Source organism: Channa argus, chromosome 14, assembly GCF_033026475.1.
Source record: "Channa argus isolate prfri chromosome 14, Channa argus male v1.0, whole genome shotgun sequence".
In the NCBI taxonomy this organism is placed as follows: Eukaryota; Metazoa; Chordata; class Actinopteri; order Anabantiformes; family Channidae; genus Channa; species Channa argus.
Window position 1 is genome coordinate 25,966,588 of NC_090210.1, and position 12,051 is coordinate 25,978,638.

Genomic DNA, 12,051 nt, shown 5'->3' on the forward strand with positions numbered 1-12,051 from the left:
TTAGTATTTACATTTATTTTATATTTGTTTTACCTTTTTATATTGGATTGAATCCTTTTTTGTTGTGCATATTTGGAAAATAACTCTACTTTTATTTAGTAATTTTGAACAAAAACACTAGTCTGAATAAAAAACAGCAGTTTTAAAGACTGACATGTGACCACAGCTCAAATGAGAGGAACCTTTATTTTTTTCTTGTAACAGATGATGTGCAATAAATGTCAGTGACTAAAACATGTGTTGTTTTATTGTAATTTCTTTTAATTAATTAAAGCATTATTTGAACTTTGAGATTTTGTGAGCAGAGTGACAGCAGAGGAGAAATGAACAAATAATGTGAATGCAGCTGTTCCACAACAGACTGATTTACAGACTGATTTACTTCTACAAGGAAGAAAACATGGAGCTGGCTGCATTAGTGCTATGGTGTCACAGTACAATGACTTTGACACTAAATTACTAAAATGGTTGATTTCAGTTTCTCTAACTTGAAAATTTGGTGATTTCTTTGTTAAACAGCTGAACATTTTGTTTAATAGAACCTATTTTTATCAATTAATAAAATGACAAAATAATCTTCACTTGGAGAGATGAGATCTGCTGATGAAGGCAGTGGTGTCACCTGAAAGCTCCAGGAGAAGCCACAAAGTAGATCTTCAGTCATGATTGTTTAAATAGTAACAGCTGGTGAACCGGATGAACACGTGTTCAGTAGATCTTCATAGAGGCTTCGAACAGCTGGGACAGGTCGTCCTCTGTGTGCTCTCTGGGGGACAGTTTGGTCACTCGCTCCTGAAAAGAAAACAAAAGTACTAAAACCTAAAAAGACAAAACCGCTACTGAAAGAACTAGATTCCATAAATGTAGACTTAAAAAAAAATGTTAAAATAAACTGAATATAAGTAGTTTTTACTCTATGATAAATTTTAATGATTGGGGAAAACACCATGGCTGTGTTTAGAAAAATCAAATATTAGTACAGAGATTAAAAAATACAAAATACAGTGATAAGAAAAAGTATTTACACTGTATGTTAAAGACATGAACGATCAGGACTGTTTTATCAGCTTAATGATATTCTAGACTCTGGATCTGAAGATCAGATCACAAACTGCAGTGACTGTGTAACTGTTAAAGCTATTTTCCATTGGGATGAATAAAGTATCTATCTTATATGAATGAGTTTGGTTGATGTTTTCCTCCTAAAACAAATGTAGCAAAAGACTGGGATTGATCCTTTGAGGGAGGGGAGCGGGGAGGGGTCTCTGACAGACCTGAGGGATTGTTCCCTTCACCAGGGCTGGGATGTTGTCTTTGCTGTATCCCACAGCTCCCAGTCCATCCTCCACCTGCAGCTCAAACAGGAAGTGACGCAGAGTGTCGGCCAGAACGGCTCCAGCATCCTCCCGCTTCACCTGCCGAATATCTGCACCTGAACACATCACAGAGTCTGATTAATTGTTCTATACTGTGTACTACTGCAGTATAAGAGTGGAGTCTGTAGTACTGTCAGGTGAACAGGTACCCAGGATCTCTGCAGCCTCCAGGTGGCGCTCTGGACACATGGGAGCAGTGAAGTTAAAGACAGCTGGAGATGTGAGGACAACTGAGAGACCGTGAGGCTGAGGACACAAACAAAGACATTTTTACCATCTTACAAACTAAAAACTTTGCGAGCCTGATAATAAAATCTGGCTGGATACTGAAAGTTTAGTGACTTCACATAGTCTGAATATTAAACCAGAACCTGAAAAACTAACAAATACTGTGGATGAAGCAGCTGTGGTAAAAATCAGCTCCACCTTTACTCTGTAGTAACACTGATCTTTGTCCACTACAAATATTTCTTTCAGCCTTTTAAAATATTTGCAGTTTACATCACAAATGTGAAATGAGTTGACAATTATTTCTCTGATTTTTCATTGCTGCTAACTAAAGAGTCTGTTAGTGAAGAGAAGAACTAAAATAAACTAGTCAGAAATCAGCTTTTTGAGGTGTTTCTCTCTGCAGAAACTTCATTTATGAAGCACATGTGAAACAATTCTGAACTGGACTTGAATGTCCATGTTAATATTAGCATCAATTTCCATAGTGTTTAAATACTTTGTTTTTATCAGTAACTGCAGTACTGACATTTGATAGTTTGTACTTAACACTTTAACTTATTGATTTTGAAGTGATACTTTTTATGTAAGTACTTGCACCTTTACTTGAGATATGAGGACTTGTATTTTAGGCTGGACACTAAAGAGGGAGAGGTGGATTTGTACAGGTTGGCCAGACAAAGAGATGGAGATGAGAAGGATGTGCAGCAGGTTAGTGTGATTAAAGATAACGATGGAAATGTATTGACAGGTGCCAGGAGTGTGATGGGAAGATGGAAGGAGAACTTTGAAGAGTTGATGAACGAGGAAAATGAAAGGGAACGAAGAGTAGAAGAGGTGACTGGTGTGGAGCAGGAAGTAGCAAAGATTAGTAAGAGTGAAGTGAGGAGGGCGTTGAAGAGGATGAAGAGTGGAAAGGCAGTTGGTCCTGATGACAAACCTGTGGAGGTATGAAAGTGTCTAGGAGAGGTGGCAGTAGAGTCTCTGACTAGTTTGTTTAACAAGATCTTGGAGAGTGAGAGGATGCTGAGGACTGGAGGAGAAGTGTACTGGTACCAATTTTTAAGAACAAGGTAGATGTGCAGAGCTGTGGCAACTACAGAGGAATAAAGCTGATGAGCCAAACAATGAAGTTGTGGAAGCTCGGCTAAGGACAGAGCTGAACATTTTTGAGCAGCAATATGGTTTCATGCCTAGAAAGAAAACAACAGATGCAGTATTTGCCTCGAGGATGCTAATGGAGAAGTACGGAGAAGGTCAGAGGGAGTTGCATTGTGTCTTTGTAGATTTAGAGAAAGCGTATGACAGGGTGCCGAGAGAGGAGCTGTGGTATTGTATGAGGACGTCTGGAGTGGCAGAGAAGTATGTTAGAGTGGTGCAGGACATGTATGAGAGCTGTAAGACAGTGGTGAGGTGCTGTAGGTGTGACAGAGGAGTTCAAGGTGGAGGTGGGTCTGCATCAAGGATCAGCTCTTAGACCCTTCTTGTTTGCTCTGATGATGAACAGGCTGACAGATGAGTTTAGACAGGAATCTCCGTGGACTATGATGTTTGCAGATGACATTGTGATTTGTAGTGAGAGCAGGGAGCAGGTGGAGGAAAAACTAAAGAGGTGGAGGTCTGCTCTGGAAAACAGAGGAATGAAGCTTAGCCGCAGCAAGACAGAATACATGTGTGTCAATGAAAGGGACCCAGGTGGAATGGTGAGGTTACAGGGAGCAGAGGTGAAGAAGGTGCAGGACGTGCAGGACTTTAAGTACTTAGGGTCAACGGTTCAGAGCAACGGCGAGTGTGGAAAAGAGGTGAAGAGGCGAGTGCAGGCAGGTTGGAACGGGTGGAGAAAAGTGTCAGGTGTGTTGTGTGATAAAAGAGTATCAGCGAGAATGAAAGGAAAGATGTTCAAGACGGTGGTGAGACCAGAGATGTTGTTCGGCTTAGAGACAGTGGCACTGAAGAAAAGACAGGAGGCAGAGCTGGAGGTAGCAGAGCTTAAGATGTTGAGGTTCTCTTTGGGAGTGACGAGGATGGACAGGATCAGGAATGAGGATATCAGAGGGACAGCTCATGTTAGATGTTTAGAAGATAAAGTCAGAGAGGCCAGATTGAGGTGGTTTGGACATGTTCAGAGGAGAAACTGTGAATATATCGGTAGAAGGATGCTGAGGTTGGAGGTCTAGAGGAAGAGCAAAGAGGAACTTTATGGATGTAGTGAGAGAGGACATGAAGTTAGTTGGTGTCAGAGAAGAGGATGCAGAGGACAGAGTTAGATGGAGGCACATGATTCGCTGTGGCGACTCCTGAAAGGGAACAGCCGAAAGGAAAAGATAACTTGCACCTTTACTTAAGTATTAGGTTTGTTTACTTCTATCAAAAAAATCACCAACAAAAAACTGAGTTTTTTTGCATAAATCGCATGTGTTCTGACAATTTCTTTTAACTCAATTACCAACTCACCACCAGGGGGTGCTCCACACTGTAACCCTTCGCTGAGTGAGTCTTTACATTTCCAGAGATTGGATACGACATCCCATGACTGCAGAGGAACAAACACGTAACAAACTAATTCTGAGCACTAAATAAAGAAATGCATTATTATATATATTTTGATTTTGAACTCCCTCCACAGTTTCAGGGTCTTTGTGATCAGGGGTGGGACCAGAGATTTTAGGGAATTGAAGTGTGATTGGCGGCACCAGGTGCCAGCCACTTACAGCGTGACCAGGGGTAGTTACATGATGTAGAACTGAGCAAATCAGAGGCTAAAATAAATCACTATAAATAAATAATAATATAAATAAATAATAGATTTAATTATTATGTAAATTTAAGGTTTTTTCATGTATTCTGTAGCAGCTGCAGTGAGGCAGATAAAATTCACTACTAGAGGAATTTTTTACTTTCCCCTGACTCTTTATTAAATTTTTGTTTTTGACTATTTGCAGTTCGAAAGTTAAATTCATGTGCACATTATAAATCATGTTCCAAATGTGTCCCGCTCCACCCCGAAGCAAAATGTCTAGATCTAAACACAACAGCAGCAACATGTGTTTCCTTTCTCACCACAGATGAACTCCAGCATTTCCAAAGCCGATGCCGGCGAAGACACTGGCCAGGTGCATGTTAGACCGTGTCCTCAGGGTCCCGCACAGCTCTGTAATAAACCAATCAATCAACTAATCAATAAATCAGTTATAATATTTATTATATCCTGGTAAGAAAAAGAAGGTTTCTGTTTCAGAACAAGGTTTAAATGTACTACTATGTTGATTTTATTTTATGATTGCTTTCATTACATTGTCGAATTTTGTTACTTGTTAATTTTTTTTTATTTCATTTAAATATTATACTTTAAGGTTTATATCATATTTTATATATTATATTTTAATTACTCTAAGGATTATTATATAGTTGTTAACATTGTTGTTTGAACCAGAATGAATTAAAAATAAAAAACAATTTCATGTGTTCAGATGTTCCTCAGGGAACTTTTTATGGTCCTCTGTGGTTCTTCAGTTAATTTACCTTTAGCATAACTTTAAAATAAGTTTAATTGGAGTTAAATAAAGTATTTGATGTTGACATACAGTACAGCTTCAAAGCAATAGATACTATTCTTTGTCTCCTGATACCCTATTTAAAATGAATGGGGGGCCAAAACATTAGAAACACTCTTTTATATTATCAGTCATCCAGCCGTGTTCCCCCATAATGCAACAGGCGCGGTAGCCTTTAGAACTAATGATTTTCATTTGTCTTTTGTCAGGTGTCTCTCTCTGTGTCTCATCCTGGTAAATGGCCATTTATATAGCGCTTTTATCCAAAGCGCTTTACAATGTTGCTTATTATTCACCCATTCACACACACATTACATTGTAAAGTGCAATAAGACGAATCTTGATTTGGTTTTATATCAAGTTCACCTCAGTTGATTTTTTGCACAAATTAAGACTCTTGACTTGAAATAAGCTTGTATATTTTTCAGTTCAAAACAATGCTTCTTTATTTTATAATCATTGTTATGCAGATTATCTTGTCAAGTGAGTGAGTGTATTTTAGCTCTTGTGTACTTAAGGCCACCTGGAGCCCACTTTATGCTGATTGGTGTTCCGTGACAGTTATATGTCACATTGTTGTATCGTTCACTTTGTGTAAAACTGAGACCCAACTTTACAGAAGTATCTACACTCAGTAGCCACTTCATTAGGTCCACCTGTACAAGCTAATACTGTCCAATACAGCACCTCTGCCATGAGCTCTACTTTTACAAGGTGTAATTTCTCACATCATAAGCTGAAACTGTCAGAAAGGTGATAGTCATACTTGAGTGCCTTATATTAAGAGGAGGTTCTGATGTTGTTTGATGTTTTGGCATCAGGGCCAAAAAGTGTATTTACCGTTTCAAGTACTTGGCAACCATGTGGAGGGCGTGGCGGGACCAGACATCACTGATGGGGTTGCTGCCCTGGTAGGCCGGGCGGTTGATAGGGTTGGGGGGGCAGGGACTCCTCTGGTTGTAGGGCAGAGCTGTGTACGACTCCAGAGCATGACTGAAGGAAGCACACAGGATTGAAAACAATCATGGACCTGTCTCTGTTCTAGATCTTTTATTTATTATAGATGCTGCTGTGATGCTAATAAACCCAGAAGACGATAACGATACACTGATATTAGATAAAATACACATTGGCACGCATTGGCTGACCAGAGCACGTCGAAGCCACTGTTGGCGGCCACTCTCTCGGGCATGCTCAGTGTGTGCGCGGGATCCACGATGCCCAGCGTGGGTCTGATGGCTCTGCTGGCGATACATGAACACAATCGACCAATCACAGCTCAGATGTAAATGGTAAAGGTCCACTTATATAGAGATTTTATCCAAAGCCATGCTGCTTCTCATTCACCCATTCACACGCATTCACACACCATTGGCGGTGGCTGCCATGCAAGGTGCTCACCTGACCCACCAGGAGCAATTTAGGGTTGAGGGTCTTGTCCAAGGACACTTCAAGCGATCGGGAATCAAACCACTGACCCTGTGGTCTGTGGATGACCAACTGAAACACTGTTTTAACCTGAGAGTTATATCAACATCATCTGAACCCAAACAAACTGATAAGTTGTAATGCAAAACTCACATTTTGCATCAAACATCACAAAAAATATTTTTGTATGTATTTTTGCATTTAGTGTGTCTGTATGCATTTCTTTCTATTGTTTTCTGTTTCTGGTGTGGGAAGCAGCAGCTTTGTGCATGAGCGATTGATTTAATTTGCCGTCTAGACGCAGCGGAGTGGTCAACGTGTCCTGCTCTGACAGCAACTGGGAGGGGCTGCTTTGGAAAAAGAGTTGCTAGAGGGGTCTGAATACTCGCTAAATGTACTAACAAAGTCACTAAGTTGGCAACAGTGATCACCACTGGCTCATCAAGCTTGGCAGCCGCGCACTGTTTGTTTCACAATTTATTGTCAAATAATCCTTTTGTGGAAAAAGGGGGCTGGACACATGAATCGGATTCAATATACATGTAAGTTGGTTTGAGTGACCCCTCAAATGGAACCAATCGAGTTTTCAAATTTAAGTAGGAATTATTAACCCTTTGATGAGCTAGCTAGCTTGCAAGTGCCGTGCTAGAGACCCCTGCTCTATACACTATGCAACAAACTTTTACCACATGTCAACATTTTATCAAACATTATCTGTTTACTGCAGTATCATGGCTGTCAGTTTACTGAGAGAAATTTTTGAATCTTAAAATTCTCTATGAATGTGGTTTAGTGTGAAGTAAAGAAATAATCTTATCTCGAAGTCTGTGTTCAGTGTAATATCACCTACTGTAGCTGGAATATTCTCTAATATATGTGTGTGTGTGTGTGTGTGTGTGTGTGTATATACATATGTGTGTGTGTGTATATACATATATATATGTATATAGATATATACATATATATATACACACACACACACACACACACACACACACATATATATATATATATATATATATATATATATATATATATATATATATATATATATATATATATAGTCACCCCTCTTTATCTAGTCATGGTTTACTTTAGAACTCCATGGCCTTACATTGAAGAGTCCTTGGACAAGACACTTAACTTCTGTACTAATGTCATCAAACATTCTTAGCAGTCCAGGATTTTCCCCAGGTAGACCAGTAAAATATATGAAAATTTAAATCAAAGCATAATTAAAATATCTTCTATGCACTTAATTAAACTACAAAGGAAACAAATTAGTTTGTCACTGGAAACTGGCATCAGGGATTTTTCAGTACGTTAACATTTATTACCTTTGCAGTGTTCTAACAATTACTTTGTGTAGTAACACAGTAATTCTAGAGAGTACCATTATTGAAATTTAATTTTTGCCTGTTTTGGCCTTCAGAGGCTCAAAGTCGAAGATGGCGACTCCAGTGGTCTCACTGCCGGTGCCTGCAGTCGTTGGAACTGGACAAAAAAAGGTTAGAGAATAACCAAACCTTGTGTTTGTTTGACAAACTGGACGTTAGTGTGTATGAATTAAATAATACAGCTGTGTAAGTGTTTCTCGTTACCTGCAATGAGAGGCTTCAGAGCTCTGCTGATCGGCTTCCCTTTTCCGATCGGAGCATTGACAAAGTCCAGGAAGTCGGCGTCAGGGTGACACGCGTACAGGTTGGCTGCTTTGCAGGTGTCTATGACAGAGCCTCCACCCACTGCCACGAACACGTCAAACGAGTCCCTTTTAGCGAAGGAGATGGCGTCTTTAAAACTGTAACACAGAAAGAACTGTTGGTGTACGTGTGAAGACTCAGGACACACTGTGTAAATAATGTGTTAACACAGAACATTACTGGACTCAACAAAATCTAAAGGACAGAAAGAAACACAAGAATGAACTCATTAACATCTTATTCAACCATGTGCAGCAGTAGTGGACTCACAAAGTCCAGCTCTGATCAGAGAAACGTATATAGAACATGTATGTAAAAGCACACGTACACCACTACAGCAGATCAGTCTGACACTGACAGAACAAACAAATGCACAAGAAACAGAAAGGTTTTTTCTGCTTTTTTTCTAACACAATCGAAACCCAGCAAGTCAAACTGAAGGGATCTGTTTTAATGTCATCCAACAATTTAGTTTGTTTCATTTCGCCCAGCCGTTAATGAGAGCATCAGAACTCTCCCCAAAATTTCTTATTGTCTCATCTTTTGGGGGCAATTGTTTCCATCTGGATTTATTTAAATTGCTCTTTTTGAGCAGAAGCAGGGATTCAGTGTTAAGAGCAGCTGCTGCTGTTGTTATTAAAGAGCAGCTAACTATGCTATGCTAACTGGCCGATAGTAAACTGGCTAGTAATTAGCATACTTAAACTATCATGTAATACAGAATCACTTAATCACACCACATTGTTGAGGTTTAGCATTGGAGCTAACTCGATGGAACAGAGAACCACAGACCTCAGTGGTAAGAAGCGTTGATAACATCGGTTTTGACTACCTGGATTAGTTTACAGATGGAAATTACACTAACAAATGTGGTAGCGCAGACTGAAAGGTCTTAGTAACACTATGATGAATGGTTCTTTTTGTACTTGCACATGTTTTTTGCATACTTTATGTGAGGGTTTGATTATTGGATAAGTTCACAGTATATGATAAGAAGCTGGATTCGTTTACATATGGAAATTACACCTTTGGTGGCACAGACTGACTCATCCAGAAAGTATTCACAGCACTTAACTTTTTTCACATTTTGTTATGTTACGGCCTTATTTCAAAATGGATTAAATCCATTATTTTCCTCTAAATTCTACAAACAATTCCCCATAATGACAACGTGAAAGAAGTTTGTTTGAAATCTTTGTAAATGTATTACAAATTAAAAACAAAAACAATCACATGTTCATAAGTATTCATGGCTTTTGCTTAATACTTTGTTGAAGCACCTTTAGCACCAATAACAGCCTCAAGTCTTTTTGAGTATGATGCTACAAGCTAACACACAGATTTTTTGTCCTGTGTCTCTCATTCTTCTTTGCAGTACCTCTCAAGCTCCATCAGGTTGGATGGGGAGCGTCGGTGCACAGCCATTATCAGATCTCTCCAGAGATGTTCAATCGAGTTCAAATCTGGGCTCTGGCTGGGCAACTCAGGGATATTCACAGAGTTGGCCCGTACCCACTCCTTTGTAATTTTGCCTGTGTGCTTAGGGTCATTGCGCTGTTGAAAGAGGAACCGTTGCCCCAGTCTGACATCCAGAGCACTCTCCAGAGTTGCATTCATCTTTCCCTCGATCCTGACTAGTCTCCCAGTTCCTGTCACTGAAAAATATCCTCACAGCATGATCCTGCCACCACCATGCTTTGCTGTAGGGATGGTATTGACCAGGTGGTGAGCAGTGCCTGGTTTCCTCCATACGTGTCACTTGCCATTCAGGCCAAAGAGTTCAATCTTTGCTTCATCAGACCAGAAAACTGTGTGTCTCATGGTCTCAAGAGTCATTCAGGTGGACTGTCGTGTGCCTTTTATTGAGGAGTGGGTGCCGTCTGGCCACTCTGCCAATCAGGCCTGATTGGTGCTGCAGAGATGGTTGTTCTTCTGGTAGGTTCTCCTCTCTCCACAGAGAAATGCTTGACCTCAGGGGTGCGAGTAATTAAGACCAGTTGATAAAAGGGAGAGTAATGAAATCTATGGAGGGGGGCAGGTAACATTTAATGAAAACACCTGGATGAGAACGGCCAGGTAGCAGAGGGAGAGCGAGAGCGAGAGCGAGAGGGAGAGGACAGGATTGAGGACAGGACAGGGCCAGTGAATGAGCTGAACAAGGGACAGATTAGACAGGGGAGCAACAGAAAGGGATTCAATATTTAGGACCTTTACCTCGTTGTCCTCAGCTGAATTAAGCACAAGGAAGGATGGACGTGCCAGGCAAGGACAAAAATGACAATAAGGAAGACTGTAGGAAGAAAAACAAGATCAGCTGATACCCAGCAGAACTAGGGAGTGGTTTTCACATTCAATCTTTTGTTTTCATTAGGCTGGGTGTGAATGTTTGTTAAAGGTTTGTTTATGTCTGCGGTTCTTTAATAAACCTACATACCCACTTGTTTATCAGCAATTTGCGTGAAACGTTGGATTTATGTTTTTAGTGATGTGGAACCAGAGCTACAAGGAGGAAGCTACTGCTGTCCAAACTGTTCAAACTGATCACTGCTACCTGTCTACAGTTTGTTCAAGACCAGGTGGATCAACAAGAAGACTGTTGGAAGGATCTTCTGTGTTGTTTTCTGAAACCCAGTCCTTACTGTAACCTTATAGCAATAGAGAGGAAGGAGACAGTTTATGCAGGAAGTTAAAGAGCAGCTGAAGCTGTTCTGTAGGACGAACGAGCTAAAATCCTCCAAGACTATGTGTTTTTGCAAAAATAGAAAGAGCCATAAGAAAGACTGAGCAGAGCAAACATGAAGAGCCGGTGGAATAAACAGCAAGAGGGTGCGTAAGATGCCAAGAGAATGCCTAGCTACCCAGTAGAACTAGGGAGTGGTTATTACTGGTAATCGTTTGGTTATTAATAGACTATGCACTTTTTGTCCAATCTGCCAGGAACCTAATGATCCTACATCTGTGTGCCAATTATCCATTCCTGTGTAGCTTTGGCTTTGCAGTGATGTTTAAGATTCCAAGTCAGATTTACCAAATACTTTTATAGTTGTGCTTGAAAGTTTGTGAAACCTTAGCATCTTCTGTACTTCAGCATAAATATGACCTAAAACATTATCCGATTTTCATACAAGCCCTATAATCAGATAAAGGGAACGTACTTAAACTAATGAGACAGAACTTACACTTACTGACTTACTCACTGAGCTGTGGCTATTGCTGTTTTCATTATATGTCGTAGGACCTAATCGGCAACTTTTTCGTTCACACACAAAGACAAGCTGACCTGTGGAAACTGTCTGTTAGATGTTAATTTCAATTCAATTCAACTTTATTTATATAGCGCCGTTTCACAACAAAGTCATCTCGAGGCACTTCACAGAATAAAGTCAATATTATAAAGATGTATAGAGAGAACCCAACAATTCCCCCTGGAGCAAGCACTAGGTAACAGCGGAGAGGAAAAACTCCCTTTAACAGAAGAAACCTCCAGCAGAACCAGGCTCAGGGTGGGCGGCTATTTGCCTTGACCGGTTGGGGTGAATGGAAAGTGGAGAGAGAAAAGAAAGAGACATAATATTAGAATCTCAACGGTTCAGTCCATGTAATTTTTTAAGCACAGAACACCAACATTTAATGTTGGTCATATGACTGAGGAGAAGAGGACTTTTGGTAATTCCAAGTTTGATGGTGGAAAGCTAGCACAGGACTGCGGAGCCAAACCAGATGTTGAAGGTAATTAGCAATTAAGTTTATGTTAGCGAGCATGAG

The 12,051-nt window shown here is 40.1% G+C and overlaps 1 protein-coding gene across 1 annotated transcript in view; it reads right to left on the reverse strand.

Annotated features, from left to right (window-relative positions):
• Nucleotides 1-164: 164 nt before the first annotated feature.
• The window catches only part of adhfe1 (alcohol dehydrogenase iron containing 1), a 54,408-nt gene continuing 42,521 nt past the window's right edge, over nucleotides 165-12,051 (reverse strand). Inside the window, 10 exon segments of the mRNA XM_067473899.1 lie at nucleotides 165-792; nucleotides 1,275-1,432; nucleotides 1,526-1,622; nucleotides 4,059-4,137; nucleotides 4,665-4,733; nucleotides 4,735-4,755; nucleotides 5,999-6,151; nucleotides 6,307-6,411; nucleotides 8,002-8,080; nucleotides 8,188-8,384. Coding sequence (XP_067330000.1) covers nucleotides 709-792; nucleotides 1,275-1,432; nucleotides 1,526-1,622; nucleotides 4,059-4,137; nucleotides 4,665-4,733; nucleotides 4,735-4,755; nucleotides 5,999-6,151; nucleotides 6,307-6,411; nucleotides 8,002-8,080; nucleotides 8,188-8,384 — 1,042 coding nt within the window. The 3' untranslated portion in view covers nucleotides 165-708.